The sequence below is a fragment of the Desarmillaria tabescens genome (assembly GCF_030435595.1).
Source record: "Desarmillaria tabescens strain CCBAS 213 chromosome Unknown EV420scaffold_55, whole genome shotgun sequence".
NCBI classification, from domain to species: Eukaryota; Fungi; Basidiomycota; class Agaricomycetes; order Agaricales; family Physalacriaceae; genus Desarmillaria; species Desarmillaria tabescens.
The window spans coordinates 147,080-165,618 of NW_026848354.1; the positions used below are offsets into that span (position 1 = coordinate 147,080).

General features: G+C 48.1%; 7 protein-coding genes across 7 annotated transcripts; 1 reads left to right on the top strand and 6 right to left on the bottom strand.

Annotated features, from left to right (window-relative positions):
* Positions 1-87: 87 nt before the first annotated feature.
* EV420DRAFT_1574876 (Shikimate dehydrogenase) lies at positions 88-5,363 on the bottom strand. The gene is given in 10 exon segments (XM_060474439.1): positions 88-1,642; positions 1,666-1,827; positions 1,847-2,214; positions 2,258-2,411; positions 2,464-2,499; positions 2,531-2,613; positions 2,741-3,683; positions 3,733-4,518; positions 4,574-4,781; positions 4,838-5,363. The coding sequence occupies 10 exon segments, from the start codon at positions 5,290-5,292 to the stop codon at positions 143-145; spliced, it is 4,695 nt and encodes a 1,564-aa protein (XP_060325015.1). The 5' UTR covers positions 5,293-5,363; the 3' UTR covers positions 88-142.
* Positions 5,364-5,484: 121 nt separating this feature from the next.
* Positions 5,485-7,485, bottom strand: EV420DRAFT_1631361 (ribose 5-phosphate isomerase A-domain-containing protein). The gene is made up of 12 exons (XM_060476146.1): positions 7,367-7,485; positions 7,180-7,229; positions 7,016-7,125; positions 6,946-6,964; positions 6,806-6,896; positions 6,665-6,772; positions 6,530-6,610; positions 6,424-6,475; positions 6,052-6,166; positions 5,921-6,000; positions 5,784-5,870; positions 5,485-5,729 (listed from the first exon to the last, which is right to left on the bottom strand). Exons 1-12 carry the CDS (start codon positions 7,399-7,401, stop codon positions 5,664-5,666), a joined length of 894 nt encoding a protein of 297 aa, XP_060325016.1. The 5' UTR covers positions 7,402-7,485; the 3' UTR covers positions 5,485-5,663.
* An 879-nt stretch (positions 7,486-8,364) lies between these two features.
* On the bottom strand, positions 8,365-8,829 carry EV420DRAFT_1008414 (nucleotide excision repair TFIIH subunit). Its single transcript, XM_060465296.1, has 3 exons — positions 8,802-8,829; positions 8,547-8,751; positions 8,365-8,490 (listed from the first exon to the last, which is right to left on the bottom strand). Exons 2-3 carry the CDS (start codon positions 8,736-8,738, stop codon positions 8,458-8,460), a joined length of 225 nt encoding a protein of 74 aa, XP_060325017.1. The 5' UTR covers positions 8,739-8,751; positions 8,802-8,829; the 3' UTR covers positions 8,365-8,457.
* Positions 8,830-9,005: 176 nt separating this feature from the next.
* EV420DRAFT_1277613 (glycosyltransferase family 32 protein) lies at positions 9,006-10,255 on the top strand (the record flags this gene model as incomplete). Its single annotated transcript, XM_060468039.1, has 2 exons — positions 9,006-9,768; positions 9,819-10,255. The coding sequence occupies 2 exons, from the start codon at positions 9,006-9,008 to the stop codon at positions 10,253-10,255; spliced, it is 1,200 nt and encodes a 399-aa protein (XP_060325018.1).
* Positions 10,256-10,566: 311 nt separating this feature from the next.
* EV420DRAFT_1484725 (uncharacterized protein) lies at positions 10,567-12,108 on the bottom strand (the record flags this gene model as incomplete). Its single annotated transcript, XM_060470112.1, has 3 exons — positions 10,567-10,905; positions 10,958-11,364; positions 11,421-12,108. The coding sequence occupies 3 exons, from the start codon at positions 12,106-12,108 to the stop codon at positions 10,567-10,569; spliced, it is 1,434 nt and encodes a 477-aa protein (XP_060325019.1).
* Positions 12,109-12,756: 648 nt separating this feature from the next.
* Positions 12,757-14,354, bottom strand: EV420DRAFT_1484726 (uncharacterized protein; the record flags this gene model as incomplete). Its single annotated transcript, XM_060470113.1, has 9 exons — positions 12,757-12,889; positions 13,022-13,154; positions 13,257-13,311; positions 13,347-13,386; positions 13,438-13,539; positions 13,716-13,752; positions 13,882-14,041; positions 14,164-14,280; positions 14,340-14,354. The coding sequence occupies 9 exons, from the start codon at positions 14,352-14,354 to the stop codon at positions 12,757-12,759; spliced, it is 792 nt and encodes a 263-aa protein (XP_060325020.1).
* A 477-nt stretch (positions 14,355-14,831) lies between these two features.
* On the bottom strand, positions 14,832-16,217 carry EV420DRAFT_1648929 (kinase-like domain-containing protein; the record flags this gene model as incomplete). The annotated part of the gene is made up of 6 exons (XM_060478228.1): positions 14,832-15,019; positions 15,071-15,239; positions 15,288-15,406; positions 15,463-15,603; positions 15,650-15,984; positions 16,036-16,217. The coding sequence occupies 6 exons, from the start codon at positions 16,215-16,217 to the stop codon at positions 14,832-14,834; spliced, it is 1,134 nt and encodes a 377-aa protein (XP_060325021.1).
* Positions 16,218-18,539: the final 2,322 nt, after the last annotated feature.

Consider the following 18,539-nt stretch of genomic DNA (forward strand, 5'->3'; position numbering starts at 1 on the left):
GCCCTGTCAAACACGGTGTCCGTCCGTTTCCGGTACCATAGATTCCGCTTTTTTTAGTTCCCGTCCCGCTTCCGCATTACATTTGGACCCACACCGAAAATCAAAATTCTACGATTCGTCTACATACACAGGATCTACTTTCTTACGGTTGTAGGTACGCCTCCCAGACCTTTGCTGAGACGGCGGTTTTAGGGCAGCGTCGTCCCGTCCACATCTCAAACTGACCGAACCCTTGCTCCAATAACGCCTCAACGCCAGGAACGGCAGTCCAATTCTTGGCGGTCGCCTTTGCAAGCAGTAAAAGAGGGGTTTCGATAGGCTTGTAAGCCATATCAATGACTACCGCCGGCCCATCTCTGAAGTCGAATAACCTGTCGGGGAAGTTCAGATGACTGGGTTCGTGTACAGTCGTAGTCTCGGTAGCCGGAACAGTGGATACTATCACATTAGGTGGTACGTTCCCTTCCGGCCAATGCCCGAGCTTATCCAGCACATGGATGTTGGCGTCAGGGAACACTCGTGCTAACGCTGCGGCCTTGCTGTGAGTACGGTTAAAAAGATAGATCCGTTTTGCTCCGAGGGATTCGAGGGCGAAAATAGCCGCTCGGGCTGTACCTCCCGCACCAATCACTAGAGCAGAGTGTATGCCGCCAACAGCAATGTGTGAAGTAATGCAGCTTCGAATGCCTATCCAATCGGTGTTGTCGCCGTACAAAACCGTTTCCGAGCCTTCGCGAATAGGAACAATAGTATTTACAGCTCCAATCAACTCGGCTGCAAGTGAAAGCTTGTCGAGAAGAGGTATGATATCGAGTTTATGCGGAATCGTCACAGAAGCGCCGCCGAAGTCGGGTGCAGCAAGCGTAGCCTTTATCTCCTCGCCAACCTCTGGGGTTTCTAGCAGCCCGTAGACATGGGGTAATCCAAGCAGGTTGAACGCGGTGTTGTGAAGCGTAGGGGACATAGAATGGGCAATTGGACAACCGAAGAGGAAGAAACGACGAGCGGGCATCTGACCCATGAGATGAAGCGCTTTCTGTATTTGTACGAACGAAAGCTGTCCGGGAGCAGCCTTGTTAGGAAGAAGGGGATGCGTCACTGGCGTAAAGGTAGGATTCAGGATACGAGAAATCTGTCCGTTAGCACCCATATTGATAGCCAAGAAAGGCTTCGCATTAGGTACGCCATCCATACGCTGAACGAAGTTGAAAAGATCAAAGTTGTCCTGCAGAGTTTCTGCCTGACCGACAATCTTGACGATATCACCCAACTTCTTTGCCAAGTCGTACTTCTCCTTGACCTCTGGACCATTCCACTTCATCTTCCCACTCATATCATGCCAAGAAGCAATAATCTTCGATGCGCCCTTCTTGGCAATCAAGTCCTGGATCCTCTTCTGCGGGAGGGAGATTTCAACGTCCACATACTCGATGCCAACCCGTAACGCTAAATGTAGCAGCTCGAATATTTCGTCCTCGGCTGTATCTGGGAATGCACCTCCCTGAGACAGCGTTCTGACAGTAAACACGATAGGCAGAGTTGTCGAGCGACGAAGCGCGGCGATTTGTGCAGCGACATAAGTATCCGAAGGGATGTACTGTCCAATTGATCCAAAGTCTAGAGGAGAGCGTAAGTAAATCAGCTCGTAATTCCAATGCGTCCGACGCCTGCCGTCAAATCCTCAATACGGGAGAGCGCAGGTGTGAGATCGGGATATGTGAGGCAGAGGAAGTAGGATCGTTTTCCTGGAGCCAAGTTCGCACAGAAGTTAGGTTTGATTCCAGTGATATGCCCAAAGAATCGAGCAACTTCATCGCTGGTTCGCTTCTTCGCCATAGGGCGAGACATCATCTCCTAACAATGACCCAACGTTGTTCACAAAGTGATGGCTGCAGCATTCCTTAAACCAAGGCTCTCGGCGATTGAAAACGTCCATGATTGGCTCTCCATACGCAGGACGAGCCCCCTCAACTCCAAGGTATTTGACAACCTCTTCGATCTGCCTCATAATATGCACCACTGGACCCTTCGACTTTGCATACTCCTTCAACATCTCCCGACAAACAGGAGACTCGACGACGCCGCCACCAAGACTGATTACATGTCGTTCGGCATTCTGGGCCAACAATTCCTTGAGGATGACAGCCTCCTCTGCACGGAATGCCGGCCAGCCATGATCGTGCACGAACTGGCGGACACCCATACGGTGCTTCTCTTCGAAATAATGGTCGGCATCGATACACGTCCAGGAAAGGACGGAGGCGGCTAGGTCGCCAACGAAAGTTTTTCCCGAACCGCGCATTCCCGATCAAGATAATGGAAGCGGACGATGTGTGATCGGCGGTTCCGCTGGCTGAGGCGATCGCAGCAGCCGGGGTAGATGTTTCGACACCTTTAACAAACAAACCGATCTGACACAAGATTGGTTAGAGGGAAGACCAAGTAGCAGTCAATACTACAAACCTTGTTTTCTAGATCATCCCACCAGTTCGGCCAGGTCTTTTCGACAGCAGCGTTTTTCCTCGATCACGGTTCCTTGAATAACACAACCAAGGACACTGAAAGCCATCGCGACGCGATGGTCATCGTAGCAGTGTACACTAGCGCCCGGTCCTGAAGCTCTGATATGGGCTTTCCAATTATCTCTAATCCATCGTCAAGTTCGCTTGTCGGAACGCCGAATTTCGCTGTCGAGATGAAAAATCAACCTCAATTCAGCTAAAAGTCCAGAAAGACCTACCGAGCTCATCCATCATAGCCTTGATACGATTACATTCCTTAACCCTCTGATTCGCAATTCCTCTGATTTTGGTGCTGCCCGGAGCGCAAGCAGCTAACACCGAGGCCGTTAAGAAGGCATCAGTCATCACCTCCATATCAATCTCTCCGATAGCCTTCAATCCTCCAACGGCAGGACCTTTCACCGTAGTCTCCGAATCAGTTTGCACAACCTCGCATCCCATCTTCTTCAAGACATTCACCGCAAACTGTGCATCACCTTGCAGCGACTTGGATCCAATGTTCTCGATGGTACAAGTCGTCCCTGTTATGGCTGCGATTGCCAGAGGATACGTCGCAGAACTAGCATCAGATTCGATACTGTACTCCGGAGGATTCCTGTAGGTTCCCTTTGGTATGTCGTAGATATCCAACAGATGACCCGTTGCCTCATCCTTGCGTCTAACAACATCGATGCCAAAAGACCTCATCATGGCAACTGTCATGTCAATATACGGCTGTGAAATCACTTGTCCACCAGTAAGGTGTAGAGTGACTTTTTCCTCGGCGTAGGGGGCGCATAAGAGGATTGAAGACACGTATTGACTAGACACGCTTGCAGCCAAATAAATCTCGCCTCCCTTCAATCCATTAGGGGCAATGGACAATGGTAGGCAGCCTGGAGCTTCAAGGCACTCAATCTCGCTACCATTAGACTTGAGAGCAGAGACCAATGGACCGATAGGACGCTGCTTCATGCGGACATTGCCCGTAATGACAGTCGTAGATGCATCGCCCGCAGAAGATGGTTTGCTGACCAGAGTGCAAACAGTGGCGAGGAAGCGGGCCGCGGTCCCGGCGTTGCCCAAGTAGATCTCCTTGCCTTTCGGAGGTAAAGATAGAGTTCCAGACCCGCCTTCAACGACAAGAGTCTCTCCTCCGTCTTCCCATGAGAACTTGGCTCCCTGTAATACGAGTAAGTACGAGTATCAGATCGAACGAACTTTAGCGAACTTGTAAGTCCATTAGGGCTGCCATCATGACTTGAGTATCATCCGAATGAAGCAAGTTTTTCAGTCTGCAGGTTCCACTCCCCAGGGCCGCCAGAACAAGCGCTCTGTTGGATATACTCTTCGAACCCGGAGTCGACATCTCGATGGGATCATTGCGGGGCTTGCCTGGGACAACCATGACCTTCTCGGCTAATACTTTCCTAATGACCTCATCCTTCACGCCAGTCGCTTTGTCTTCCCATGTTTTGCCGATACGAGACAAAATAACAATCTTCTTCTCATCACCCTTATTCTTCTTGTCGACGCGCATGATATCCAACAGTCTTTCGACTGTTAGTCCTTTCGCTTCGGGAAGGTTTCCAATACGTGGGTCACTGAGCGACACCGGTAGGTTGTAAGCCTTTAAACACCTTGTTAACCTCCCAACGCCAACTTGGCTTAAAATTCCCATCTGGCGCGAAAGCTCAGCCTCCAGTATCATGCCAACGCTAACACACTCCCCATGAAGTATAGTCGGAGTAAGGACTGCTTCGATGGCATGGCCTATGGAATGCCCAAAATTGACTAGATTCCTGAGACCAGTCTCCGTGGGATCGATAGTGACGATGTGAGACTTGACAGATATAGAGCCAACTATAACTGAAAGTAGAAGTTCCTGGGAATGTGAACGAGTAGCCTTGGTACGACCGGCATGAGTTGCTGCCGAGGAAGACTGGAGAGCCGCAAAAATTTCGGTCGACCGAGATTCAAGCGATGCGAATTCATCGGCATCCCAAATAGCTGCGGTCTAATTAACCAGTCAGCGCTTCCAGCGACATGGGGGTAGTAGACTGGACGCGAACCTTGACGACTTCAGCCATACCATTAGAGAACTCTCTAGGGGGAAGGGTCTCCAAAAACGCAGCGTCGATGAAGACATATTCAGGCTGCCAAAAGGCTCCAATCAAATTCTTGCCAAGCGGGGTATCGATTGCGGTCTTGCCACCGACGCTAGAATCAACCATAGCTAGCAACGTCGTGGGTATTTGAACGTAGCGAACTCCACGCATACTGAAATCGATGTTAGTGACACTGCAGAAAATAGAGACAGGATAACCTATACGCACAAAGTGGCAGCAACGAATCCAGTAAGATCTCCAATTACTCCACCACCTAAAGCCAGAATAACAGTATCTCTGGTGCATCTATTGGCCAGCAAAAAATCTTCTATCTCGGCCTTACCCTCCCGACTCTTTGACGTCTCCCCAGGCGGAATCACATAGGTGAAGAACCGAAAGTTCTGAGGCTTTGGCGTCCCGTTAGTGACACCATTAAGCGCAGCACCATTGGGTTTAGACGCTACACCGTTGGGTGTTGCCGCCGAAGCGCGAGCATCAAACTCCTCCTCGAACGCATCCAGATGCCACTTGGCAACATTGGTGTCGGTGATAAGGACATAATTCGACGACGGCAAAGTGCTGATGACAGTGCGGACAATGTATGGGACGAGATGGAAACCACAGTGGATGGATTCCTTCCCGAGGATGGAGACCTTGAAGACGTCGGCCTCAGGATTCGACATTATGGCGAAGAAGAAAGAAGAGGAACTGCAGACGGATATCTAACGACCATCCACTTTTGAATAAGGGAAAGGAAAACGAGCTGTCCAATGAGTCACAATTCCGAAATTTCGACGTTTAGCAAGATCAAGCACGTGGAAGGGCGAATAGGGGTTCTTTTCCCAGTGACTTCTCCGTTCCCTCCGTCAGGGACGAAAAAGATATTTTACGACTTGATCAAGGCCTACCTAATAAATGCCGATGCGTATCAGAGATGTTGCAAAGTTCTCGTAATATTTAAAGTACATGTACATTCAGTTCTAGTACTTCTCAGCCTTCTCCAGCCCTGCGATCGAACAAGTTCTCTCTATCAACACTGAGGCCTAATTCTTCACTACTGGCTAGCAGCAGGGATCTGCTCAATCTTGCCACCGTCCCATTTCACCGTGACACTTCCATCCTGATCGGGATGAGTATCAGAAAAGATATCAAGCAAACCAGCGCTGAAACACACCTGGTTACCGAAGTATGCCGCCTTGGCCATATGGCAGAATAACCCCACTTCAACGACCCCGGTAAGCATCTTGATGCGGGCCATGATCTATCACACCATGAGACAACTGTGGGAAGAGCGGAAAAACTCTACGCAACTGCATATGGATCCATCATGTCCTCTCTCGAAAACGGCGCGTCTATGACAAAGTTACCGTTATCTGTTACTACAGGCCCCGCTATACATTTTGGTCAAATCACAGAACTGACAATGAAACGAGGGTGCGCACCTTTGGCGACAGCCATCCTAAGGGTCGCGTTTGGTGACCGCAAGCTTTCGTGCAGGTTGCGTAAAACCTTCGCGTACGCAAAAGGTACTACCTCAATGGGGACGCCAGGTTTAAACTAGACAGAAAATCCAGTTAGCATGTTTCGACGTTCCTGTTCCATGACTGTGGGAGAAAATTTTTTCGACGGTTATCATGATGCCCCGTTCCAACGCCATGGGGAAAAGCAAGTCGGTCGCTGTCATCACTTTTCCGGCCTCGGAAAATCGTAAGGATGGTTTGTAAAAGCAAACTGGATGCAAGGCCTTCGGATGCAAGAAACTTATTTTCGAGGCGCCATTTCATGGCAACGATGACTCGGCAGCAAACACTTACATTTGTGCAAAGATAATCCACGTTCTTGCGATAATCCGCGACAAGAATGAACCTGTACAGTATCCTGACAATCAGCGTGCAACAAGGAGATGGAGATGAAACGAACGTGAGCGCCGCCTCCGCCAAGACCTTCTCTCGTAAATGGCAAGCTCCTCCACCCTTGATGCAGTTGAGCTCACGATCCACCCTTGCATCACAATGAGTCCTGATAGGCTGAAGAAAGACAGCCGCGCGCGCTCACTCATCAGCCCCATCTATCGTTACGTCGATAGTCGAGTATTGATCAACATCTCCCAAGCCCAAACCTGAGGACACGATCAATTCCTTGGATTGAAAAGCCTGGGTCCATCTGGAATCAGCAGGAGGCTCTCGGGAAACAAACCTGTATCTACCAGTGGGAATGAAAACACGATCCTTGTTCGCCTCGTATCCCTGCATGACGATCCGCTCGACAACATATGGAACAGTAGATCCTGAATGATGAATCGTATCATGTTCAGCAACCTATATCTGACAGCGAACCTGATCCAACCCCAATTACCTGGACCGCAACGATGAGCCACGACTCAACAGAGGATCTATATTCACATACCCGGTGCTCCGGCTTGATATGCTGATCGACAGCAGTCCAAGCAGCAAGTTGCTTAGACCTCTCAATGACGCTCAATATTCCAGCAGGGATCGGCGACTTTAACACAGGTTCTGTCCTCGTATGATCAGTGCGAAGGCCACAATCAAAGAAAACAGTGTACTAACCCATTTTTGCAATCGTAGACAACGGGCGTACAGGCTTCACCGTGGGTGTGCTAAACAATGAGATTCGGCAAACGCCAATTGATTTTAAGTCGATGGGAATTCGAAGCCATCATTTCAAAAATTGAGTGCGTATCCGGGTGTATGTTGAGACAGGAGAGCAACCCAAGCAGAATTGGGGTAGACGCACATTATCGACGGCCTGATTTCTGATGGAAGAGGCATGCTCGAGCCCAAAATATATGGATTGACCCGGCAGCGAGTATAAAGCGAGAGTCTACGCAAGAAGAGAATCTTTGCAGTTAGTAGCAGCGGAAAAGAGCTTCCTGGTACGGAACCCGGACCGAGATGAAAGATTACGCCGGTTCAGGAACGTTCTCCATTCCGTACTTCCACTGTAGCGGCCCACAGTTACTCGTCTAACTACCTATCCTTCCAAAGAGTCCCTTTTCCAATTCATCGGGCAGAAATATTGAGCCACAAAGTATCCAGGCCACACCACACGCATCGACTGAAAGGGGGGAACCGAAATGAATCTGTTTCAATGAAATGAAAGAACGAAGATATTCTGAGCAACAATTGAGTCGAACTCGGAAGCACTTCTATTTCAGATCCACCCTCGAATTATTTGGAAACACAGCAGAGCTGTCGTAACTAAGATACCTTAGCTCCAACCGCCTACACGGACCATTGCTAACATAAGATGTTCACATTGTTTTCCCCAATCTCCTCGCTGTTAGTACTAGCAATGTTTCAAACCGGTTTCAAACACAAGGGGTCCAAGAGGATATGTCAACTATGTTAACAATTATGACGGCACCACAGCATAAGGCAGAAATTAGCGTTCTGCCCACTTCTAGAGTACCTGTTGCGACTGGTCACAGTATTTGCTGATATTCCGGCGCTCAGAACAGAGACATCTGATGGGTTTGGTCAATTTTGGCACTGATCCTAGGGGCATGCCAGTTGCATTGGCCATGACCGATATCGTAGAAGCATGTATTAGGCCTTGCAGAGCCTCCCGGACATTATGAAGGACGTAGAAGCTGTCAGGATGAATATGGACGAATGCTGCATGCATGCAGTCTATAAACATGTTTAATACCTCATTTCGAGGAGTTTACTTACTGAATAAACTCCTCGAAATGTGTTCATGTAATAACTGACCTATAATTTCGTACGGAACCATAGGAGTAGAACTCCTTGCAAATATTGACAATCAGCTAGTTGTTATCGGCGTCACGAAAATGATTCTTGGTGTACGGACAAGAGACTTAAACGTCATGTTTCCAGACTGTACGTATTCTTCTCCAACTGCATGGGACTGTAAGTGTAAGTGAAATGAATAAGTATTCATAGCGCCGACTCGCCTCCGCTTCCAACTCTTTCCTGACATAGTACTCCATTTCTTGTTTGATGAGGAGATGGTTTTCGTCAAGGTCTTCAATGATGAACGTCTGTCTTTCGTTCATAGCCAACAGAATTTGCTTGACCGCCGCATCACTGTTAGAAGGAGGTTCAAGAAACCACGTAAATAGAACTCTGCGTAAACGACTAACCATGTCAAAAGCACACCTGAAATAAGATAAGTATGGCCATGCAACTGAGGGACACTGATAAGATACCTCTGATGGCCTTCATGGGTGATCAAGCTTCAAGGTAAAATGGACCGACTCGGAGCCGGCGGCTATGTAAGCTTTCCCTCTTTTGTCATGAGTGAAGAGCAACTGCCGTACTATTACCATGCTCAGTCCTCGTCAAGACGCCGAGCCTCACCATCCACCCTCCACCAATCCGAATATTTTTTTGAGCACAGACCACGACCCACGATGTCTGCAAAATTCTCTATCCGACGACTGCGCTTCGTCGCCCTATTCGTCTTGTCCACCACCTTATTCATTCTCTACAGATTCTATTACTACGAAACCCACATAGAGTTCGCGTTCTACTCCCGTGACTGGATACATCAAGAAATATTGCCCACCGAACCACTCGCTGGGTGTTTTGGCCCATCGAGAGTCAGCCCAAAATACAACGTGTCGGAGGCAGTATACGGTCCAAAGAAGACGGAGGTGCAGGCGGGGCTGCTATTGAAGATGGGTTTGGATTGTTACGACCTCGCTGGGACGATACGCAGTGACGGCAGTACTCGCATACCTGATGTGCACATACCCGGTGACGAACGAATCCAGTACCATACATATTGGCGAGTCGACCTCGCTGCCTTTGGACCTCGGCAAGAGTATATGCTCAAATCCTTCTTCGCCACCCAGAACATCCACACCTCCCGCCTTATCCTATGGTCGAACGGTGACCTCTCCAGCAACGAGATCCTCGCCGGCTATGTGGAGCGTTACCCCGACGCCTTTGCCCTCAAAATTGTCAATATCCCTGCATTGGCAGTGGGAACAGAGCTAGAGGGCAGCGAGCTGTTGCGTCGTAAAGACGAGAAAGCATGGGTTGACGGCGACCTCATTCGCCTGCTCCTGCTATGGAATTACGGCGGTGTATGGATCGATATGGACTCGTTACTCACGCGAGACCTCGATCCCCTACTCGAGCACGAGTTTGTCACTCAGTGGGACTGCTATGGTGCGTAACACCTTTATTTGATCCTTTCTCCTCTGATATCTCCCCAATAGACAAAGTCTACCAGCCATTCAATGGTGCCCTCATGCGATTCCGTCAGCACTCACCCTACATCTGCGAAGCGTTCCATATCATGGCTACCGGAACCGCGCCTCGGGCTGATTCCACTGACTGGGGGTCGACGCTGTACTTCAAGTTATGGCGTCGGGTAGTTGTGGGGTCCATACCTCCCTTCAAGATCCTTCCGTTCTGTTTCAGTGATGGCAGAGCGTGTAGATTGGATAACAGGCTGCCTGACCCATTTGTGGCGGACGATGCGAAAGGCAAGTGGACGATGGGGCTTGGGATGGAGGAGGGAGGTCCACTGGATAAGGCTCTTGGGAACGTGTTTGGGTTACATTTGCACAATCAGTGGGATAAAGCATTCCCAAAGGACGGTTGGGTAGACAGGTTGTTGTTGAAGCGGTATGATAAAAAGCTGTCATCCTAGGGTTATTTTTTATTTATCTATTTTACATGACACTAACTCGTCGCTGCTGTACTAATACTATCCGTTATACCCTCAATAGGCCAATTAATGTCGGCTAGTACAAAATGCGTCCATCCCAATCGAAGCCTCAGGCATCCTGTCATATAAAAGACGACGAAAGTTAGAGCATGTGAATAATGGAACGTATCATTCATTAAACGAATTTCTTTTCTCTTCATACAGTAGTCCATTCTTGTGCTCTCGTTAAACACGGACCTCGTAATTGTACACGACAAGAACTACACAAGCCAGTAAGAAAGTTCTGCAGGTCCCTAAGATGATATGTTCATTTTAGCCATCCAGTTCCTCTCAATATCCTCTAAGAAAGACTTGATAAGCAACCATGACAAGAAATCGAGCGTGCTCAACATGCCAAGAGACAAGTTCACAATCGGGGCCACACCTCCCTCTAACCAATACGTGGTGCTTTCCGAGCATTGATCAAGTGATAATGCATGCTCTATAGCCGCCCCTCGTGTTAATATCAACAGCTGTTGCTGGACCTCAGAGTGTAGATCAGGATCAATAGATGTCAAGTCTGGAGAAACCCATGGTAGGCATAGAGTGTTAGATGCCCTAGTCACGACAAACTCCTTAGGCAGGTCAATTCCCTAAAGTGCAATGTTTTAAGTCATCCCTGAAAAATGAATACTGGCTACTCACTCCTGATTGAAAAATTCGCGCCATCCTGTAAGCGATGAAATATAAGCGGCAGCCAAAGCAAGATAGTTTCGAAACCCCGATAATCGGAGAAGGTCTTTGTTGCAGGAGTGTCGCCAGCATCGCGCATTCACAATGCGGGCAGTAAGTGAGCTGCTCTTCCTCGTTATTGATGGATTGGTCAAAATATACTCTATCTGGGTCAATGGTTTCCATGTGATGTTCAACCGTCTTGATTGCCGTCTTTATGTCCAGTTCTACATGACGTCTTTCAGAGCGCAGAAATACGAGTTTGGGCTGGTTTCTGAATATGTGGCCACGTCGAGGCGATACCGCGAAGCGGATCAACTTCGATGTTTCATTGAACGTCTTCAAGACTTTGCGTAGATATCGCTCGATGAAGAATGGCGCTGTAACAGTATGAGATGTATGAGCATTCGGCATCTTCAACGACCAGTAAACATACCGTCCGTCGTATCAGACGTGGGTAGAAGATCGAGCCCACGTATAAACGCTGATGTGTTTCGATCGCTCAATTTCCAACTTCGAGATATTGAAGCGAGAACCCCGACCACCGTCTTTACATGCCTCACATGAGGAGTGGAAACCTCGTATAGGCGATTGAGAGCATGCGTTAAGTCCTGAAACTTGTTCTTCTCGGCTCCATCCGCAAGTTGATGATCAATACCTGCCCATCGCTTGAGCCACGGGCCTTTCCACTTCGTAAGCCGAGTCAAAAACTTGTCAAATGTGAATGAAGTCACAGTGGTGAGGATGTTGTCGATACATTCTTTAGTCCTTGGAGAGAGATCGGCTATCTTTGGCCTAGGCAGTCCTGCAGTATCCGCGAGATGTGCTACGTCCGTGAGCTGGCGACAAACGTCATTTAGGTAGTCTTGTGTTACTTGTGGGATCTCTTCGTAATTCCCAATGATGAAAATTGTACATGTTTCGGGACTGGTCTCCATTGCCGATGCATAGACTTCCCCCTCTCCTTGCGAGACACATATTCCAGCCAACGCATCGAGTAGTTCCAGCGTTCGACGCTCGTCAGATTTGATCCCGAAGTTGTCAAATAGGTCATCGTAATGTTGCTCAGACGACGGAGGTAAGATAGCCAGATAGCTTTCAGGAGCTTCTTTGGTGCTGGACATGGTGAGAGACTGATGTTAAGAAGTGTCTGATCGGACCGTTTTGCGTTTCTCGTCTAATACGCATACGTTATTTCAGCTCTCTTCATCTCTTCTTGCAAAGGAAGGCTAATCTGTATGATTATTCACATTTCTCTTACGCCTTATGTCTTGACAGATCTCCCCTTGTATCATCGCCTTCCGATCTTCATTCACTTTTCCTTGTTAGAAAATGGTAACTTGGCGATCAGTTAAGTCAATCCCTCCCGCCCGCTTGCTTAGGACACTGTCGATTCTCAGAATGCCGAGTCAGAGACTTTCGCCGACAATGGATTCACCGTGTTTATTGGGCCTAAAATAAAACAGTTTCCTCACTAAGGATTGGAACCGTAATGTGTATCATTTGACACCAACTGGTACGACCCCATGAATAAGTGGTGAGAACTGACCAGGAAAGCGCACGGTGGATTTCCCATTTCCATCTACTCCATCGTGAGGATGTGGTGGGATTTACTAAACTGAAAGGCGTTCGGTGATATAATGCGTGGTCCAGTGTTTCAAAATAATGCTGCTCTTACAAATCCGAATCATAGATGGGGGTTAAGTCGTGAATGCATCCTGTTAATATCGGTATGCATGCAACATAACGAATAATGATAATGTTATTTACCGCTACTTGCTCCAACCGATGATGAATTTCGCTTCGTCTACAAGGACTTCGACGTCCTTGACTAGCCCGGCACCCATGTTTGCTTTGTCCTGTTTTCTCTTCAGCAATTTGATTGTACTGACTTCGATCTTCTGACTATCCGCTCAATGTCGCGCTGGGGGACAGTATAAGAGAGGTGCTACTTGGAAAAGATCTGTGCGAGTATCGGTGTGGCGGGAGCTGCGGTCTGGGATCACTTGCCAAATGGAATACCATCACGAAAAAAACGACAAGTAATCCTCCTTGTGACGCAAACCACGCCTCTCCGCGCGCCGTTCTTCCTTCAAAAATATTCTGAGAGGATTGTGTGGGCACCCCCCTCCCGACCATGGTTCGGGGAGAGATTTTCGGATTTTTGGGACTGTAAAAGGGCATTTTTAGACAGTGGTTTGACTACTACATGCGCTGTATTTATGTGCCATTTGTGTTATAAAATCCTGTTCTCAGTCCTGATCCCAATTACCGAATACTGCGTGATCTCTCGGTAGGTATTGGAGAGGGAACTGCACCGCTGTTAGCTGAGGTGGAGCGGACTCGGTACAGAAAGACTTACGTTCGCCAGTTTCTCGATCCAACTGTTACTCGTTGACCATCTACACATGGCCTTGAGGTTGCTAGCTACTTTCCGGATGCACAGAGGTCACCTTGGGCCAAAATTCCTCTTGACAACGCTGCTATAATCTTCCAGGCCATCGTTCGAGCCTGATATCTTGTTTTCCAGGTCGATGCCAAAGGGTAGGGGTTGTCTGTATGTGGAGGAGGAGCAGGTTAAGGGAAGAGGTTAGTCCCTGCTGTTCAAGCTCCAGAAATGAGTGGATTACCCACCATCTCCGCATCTTATCCCCTCTCCCTCAATCTCCTCTCCTCCTCTGTCTCGTCCTCCACTTTACCTTTATCTTGACACCATCCTAGCCTTGCTCACCTGACGACGATACGTCGTCTCGACGCAAAGGCAGTTCCTCGTTACATTGATGAATTTGGCGTTGGGTGCACGGTTGTTTGAGGGAGATTTGCGAGGAAGAGATCAGGCTGCGGATGTAGATGGGTGAGTTTGTGCGAGCGAGTTCAAATAAACGGAATGTACTTACCATCCCCACCCCCCCATTTCACCCGTATTCCCTCCACTTCACCGTCCTGCGACCACCCTCCCATGCTCGCTCGCCGGACGACGACACGTCGTCTCGATGCAAAGTCAGGTCCTCGCTGCATCGGCTTTGCGTGGGGCATGGTTTGAGGGAAATCTGTAGGCTGGGGATGCGGATGCATAAGTACATGCGAGTTTGAATAAATGGGATGTACTTACCGTCCCCAACTACAATCCCTTTAGTATCCCCTCCACCTCGTCCCCATCTTCACTATCCTGTGACTACCCTCTCGTCCTTGCTTGCCGGACGACAATATGTTGTCTCGATGTAAAGCAAGGTCCTCGACGAGTTCGGTGTTGGATACGCCACAGTTTGAGGGACATCTACAAGGCAAACTTCGGGCTGGAGACGTAGATGGGTGAGTGCATGCGAGCAAGTTCAGATGAACAAGATGTACTTACCATCCCTGGCCCCATTTTACTTGTAGGAGCCAGAAAATAACAAGTTCATATCAACTGGTCTTACCAGCCAGGAGTCTACCCTGCCCAACACTGAGGATTCCAACATCCATTAACGCAGTGATTACGATGAGCCATGCTGTTATTTAAGGACTCCATATAGACAGAAAGATGTCGGACACTACGGATTGGTATTCTTCGAGTATCTCGGTACAATGCCGTCGAGAAGGTATGAGACAGTCCTCGATAGTCGGTAAGATCATGATCAACACAAGCAGAACTTAAATTTTTTAAAAGTCGAAGACAATCGGACGATGGAAGAAACGCAAGCCAAACAAGATAATGAATTATGTTCGTACACTCTTGTTCTATGCATCCCTACGGGTAACGAATCGAGGATTGCAGTGAGATGTGTACGCTGTGCGTCGGGAAGGAGATCTTAAGATAGATCATTGTGGATTCAATAAAATACAAACAAGAGCATTCACGTAGTCGTTAAGCATCTCGTAACCAAGGGTGGCTGAGCAGTTCTGAAGCCGACTCTCGATCTTCAGGACGAAGGCGGAGCATGCGAGAAAGCATATCAGCGAAAAGCTCGGGTTCATCCTCAGGTTGCAAGCGAAAGCGTGAATCTAGCATGTTTTGGATAGAATCCGCTCCGACGTTGTATCCACGAAGGTTGCCTACACTAGCTTATCAAACAATGCAAGCTCTCGAAATCATTCGACACATACCGAACTTGTCGAAATACTTATCACTAAACTTTCCGCGGGCCAAGACATCGACTGGGAATGATTCAACTCCATTGAGCGACACCATTTGCCCTAGAATATCGTCGTCTTGTGACCACCGGGCTCCTGCTTTGGGGTTGAAGAGCCAGCAATACGTGACAAGTTGGAATGACTGCAAAGGGGTCAGACGTGAGCAGGCGAAACAGCAATAACGGCGTACTAGGCAGCCCATGCTCCATATATCGGCGGATGAACCATACGGTATTCCTAAATAAACCTCTGGGGCGCGCAGAGCGAAAGGCTGTATGACCCCTTTGAACGGTTTTTCTATATGACTGGCTACCAATCAATTTGTTAAACACCAAATTAGCGTGAATAGCTTTTAGATAGCTTACCGACACCAAGGTCACTTATGACAACTGCAGATGGCCCGAGAGAGACCTGCGATAAATCAATCTTCAGTGAATTCGAACCTCCTAGAGTGGGAATCCCTCTGGTGTCGCTCGGGCGCAAGAGAAAATTGTCCAGTTTCAAGTCTGTGTTCAATCAGCACTATGAGACCATCGTCATCTACATGCTTACCCGTATGAACTATCCCGCATCGACGATGGAGGTAATCTAAACCCAACAAAGTTTGCTTGATTATCTGTCTGCACATAGGTATAGGGAACTTGTTTGGCAACGTCCGCCGAGTTAGTTCTTCTATGGATAGGCCAAGAGGCTCAAGGACGAGGCAACAGTGGAGACCGTGGGCACTGATAAGAGGGAAGTGGTCCAGCATGTGAATAACATGTTGTTGCTCGGTTGTGTTGCGCACTTGACGAACCTTGTCGAGAAAAACGGCCTCAAGCTGTGAATACTTTCCTGCATCCGTCGAGTCCGCGCCAGTTATTTTGAGCACCACGTCGTTCCCGGTTCTGAATCCACGATGAATTGACTCCTGCACTGATCCCGAGAAAAATACGTACACCAAGTCCTTAGAGAGCCACACTGTAGAACGTCTTCCAAAACCTTCTCCTAACTGGCGTACAAGAGAATATCGCTGTTGAAGAACGTTTCCTTCTTGAGCGAAGTACAAAAGCACTTCAAGTTTGGGGGAAGATTTCTTCGACAATCCAGTAGGGAGAAAACGGCGCACGCCAGATAGCATATCAGTACTCAATAGGGGTGATATTGGTGCAGGGCAAGTTTCAATTTGAATTTGCCTGAGTTGCTTATGTACCGCGAGTGCACGTGTATCTCACATGTGAGCGTTCCAAAGATCTAGATGATCTAGTAGATCTTATTTCTGACCAGTGGTGCTTGAGCCTTGCCGAACCCGTAAATAACTGCAATGATACGTTGTCCCGGAGACTCAGATCGAGTTATTTGGACACGATTAAGTGGTGTTGCTGTTGCTGGTACCGTCACAATCAGGAACGGCCGGGTCCATAGCCCTACCTGCTGCTCTCATACGTCTTCCAAAACGTCAAAATCCTCAAGTGGGAGCGAATGCGTATATTTGATATCCGTACTTACACTGGTGCTTCGCTGCGCTAGACAGAGCTTTGAACTATAGCTAAGGGTTTGCGTACGAGTGAGCATGTAATCAAGGACACTTGAGTTCGCCTGGCCCTTAGTATTCTGAGACTCCGCTCATGCCTCACATACTCGCAGAACATCAACTATACTTGAACTGGTACCAGTTTCTCCTAGTTCAGACTCGTGAGATGTATGAAATGGAATTTGTGCTGAGCTTCGAGTCCCAGGTTGGCGTCAAGAAGCCTCTGCCTGCTGGGTTTCATTCGTGCTCCAAGCCCCCTTTGGAAAGAGGAGTGCAAGAGAAGGAAATCCGACGAACCAAAAACAGACGAAAATAGCATGTGAAATCTACTATTGTAGTGGAATCTACAGCGAGGTTGCTGAAAATGACGCAGACTACTAATAAAATATACATGCTTGTATACTGCAAGACCTCGGAAATGAACTAGTAACACATAAGTGGATCGGTACAGGAACAGTGACTACGGTTCTCCAAGTCACTGTTCTTGCACCGATCCACTTCTCCGAGAACAACGCTTGGACCTTCCGGCACCATGTGAGTCGGATAAGGTTTGGAAGCCTGCGTGAAGAGTCCGTTGGTTTGCGTGCACTTTGTAAATGCTCCAAGACTTCACTGACAGTAACAAAATGCTTCATATACGCGTTCCTTATTGGGACCTTGTGCCGGCACCAACACCGACACCAACACCACCCATGCATCCTTGTGTGTAATTATGTTTCCATGAAAATCAGTTAGGCCAGTGGGGTAACCATATATTCAGATCTAATTAGTTAAGGTTAATAGTACGAAGAGCACGGAGGACTGCTGACTGAGTCGGACCAGTGACCGGTAACCTAAACACCACAGGTTCTTCCACTTGACCATAACCGCAGACGATGTCCCAAAGTCGTGTGGTATAGTGAATAGGCCTGCTACACGCGTATCTGCCAAGGCCAAAACAAAGGAGGGCATGCAGCCGCCAAGGACGGATTGCCCATGTTCAGCAGGCCATGACGCTCATACATTCCATGTGCTACCTTTGAACAAGGATGGAACCTTTCCTTTCAGCGCGCGAAATGGTTCGGGCCATTCCAAATTACCTGAATAAATCCATTCCTTGGAGACGCTAGCAGCCTCAACTTTGACCTTCTTGACCTCGAGTGTGTTGGATAACATTGTCTTGGCAGCGATAAATATGATGAAGATTTGACCTCAGAGGATAAAAAGGCCTTCGAAGATAGTGACAGGGATTTAGTTCTGTTACGCCCTTTCCTGCCCCCTCAACTATGAAACTTCAGCTATCCTTTCTGCTCTGAAGTCTATTGTTGACAAACACTCGTTATTCACAAGTAATCCAGACGATTGGTTAAAAGTGCAGAAATGTGTCGAGGCACATTCTCAAGCCTTTAAGGTAGAGTCGAAACGTCGAGTCGCTCATGCAGAAGACCAGTGCGTATATTCTTCCACTTGCTGAAAATCCAGATGTAAACATCTTATCCAGATCTACATTGCATCGCACTCCCGGTGACCCTGAGGATCACTACACCGTTAACTTTTTATCGGAAAACAAGACATTTGTCACAACACACCATGTCTATCCTGAAGCCGAAGAGTCCTGAAGGTATTGTCAAGTATCCTGCACATCATGTCAATGTTGAAATCTGATATTCGTTCTCAGCTTCCGACATACTATTCCGAGCAAAGGTTCATCTGCTACGTCAACAGAACCAAGCCTTCTGATTCTACGTAGGGCTAGAGCATATCCTTCATGAACTGCACTCGGCGCGAGGTTATATTCTAGGAGTATTTTAGCTGTGGTGCCGTGCATACTTACATTTTTCCTCTTCCCTAAATATGACAAGATAAACGATTACAGTGTAGCTTGAGCATGCTGATTTTGAATTATATGGGACATACGCTCAACACATACAGACGAATGATGCTGCTCCG

What these genes read in the sequence shown, in the direction of transcription:
- EV420DRAFT_1574876 (XM_060474439.1), bottom strand. Translation starts at nt 5,292, where the DNA reads ATGTCGAATCCTGAGGCCGACGTCTTCAAGGTCTCCATCCTCGGGAAG. An exon ending in CAGCCCTAATGGACTTACAA is followed by an intron (nt 3,684 to 3,732) that starts GTTCGCTAAAGT and finishes CTCGTATTACAG; the next exon opens with GGAGCCAAGTTCTCATGGGA. An exon ending in TTGGCGACCTAGCCGCCTCC is followed by an intron (nt 2,215 to 2,257) that starts GTCCTTTCCTGG and finishes ATTATTTCGAAG; the next exon opens with AGAAGCACCGTATGGGTGTC.
- EV420DRAFT_1631361 (XM_060476146.1), bottom strand. Translation starts at nt 7,401, where the DNA reads ATGCCTCTTCCATCAGAAATCAGGCCGTCGATAAT. An exon ending in ACGATAGATGGGGCTGATGA is followed by an intron (nt 6,611 to 6,664) that starts GTGAGCGCGCGC and finishes TTGTGATGCAAG; the next exon opens with GGTGGATCGTGAGCTCAACT. An exon ending in ACATGATGGATCCATATGCA is followed by an intron (nt 5,871 to 5,920) that starts GTTGCGTAGAGT and finishes ATGGTGTGATAG; the next exon opens with ATCATGGCCCGCATCAAGAT.
- EV420DRAFT_1008414 (XM_060465296.1), bottom strand. Translation starts at nt 8,738, where the DNA reads ATGGTTAGTCGTTTACGCAGAGTTCTATTTACGTGGTTTCTTGAACCT. An exon ending in GGAAAGAGTTGGAAGCGGAG is followed by an intron (nt 8,491 to 8,546) that starts GCGAGTCGGCGC and finishes AGTCCCATGCAG; the next exon opens with TTGGAGAAGAATACGTACAG.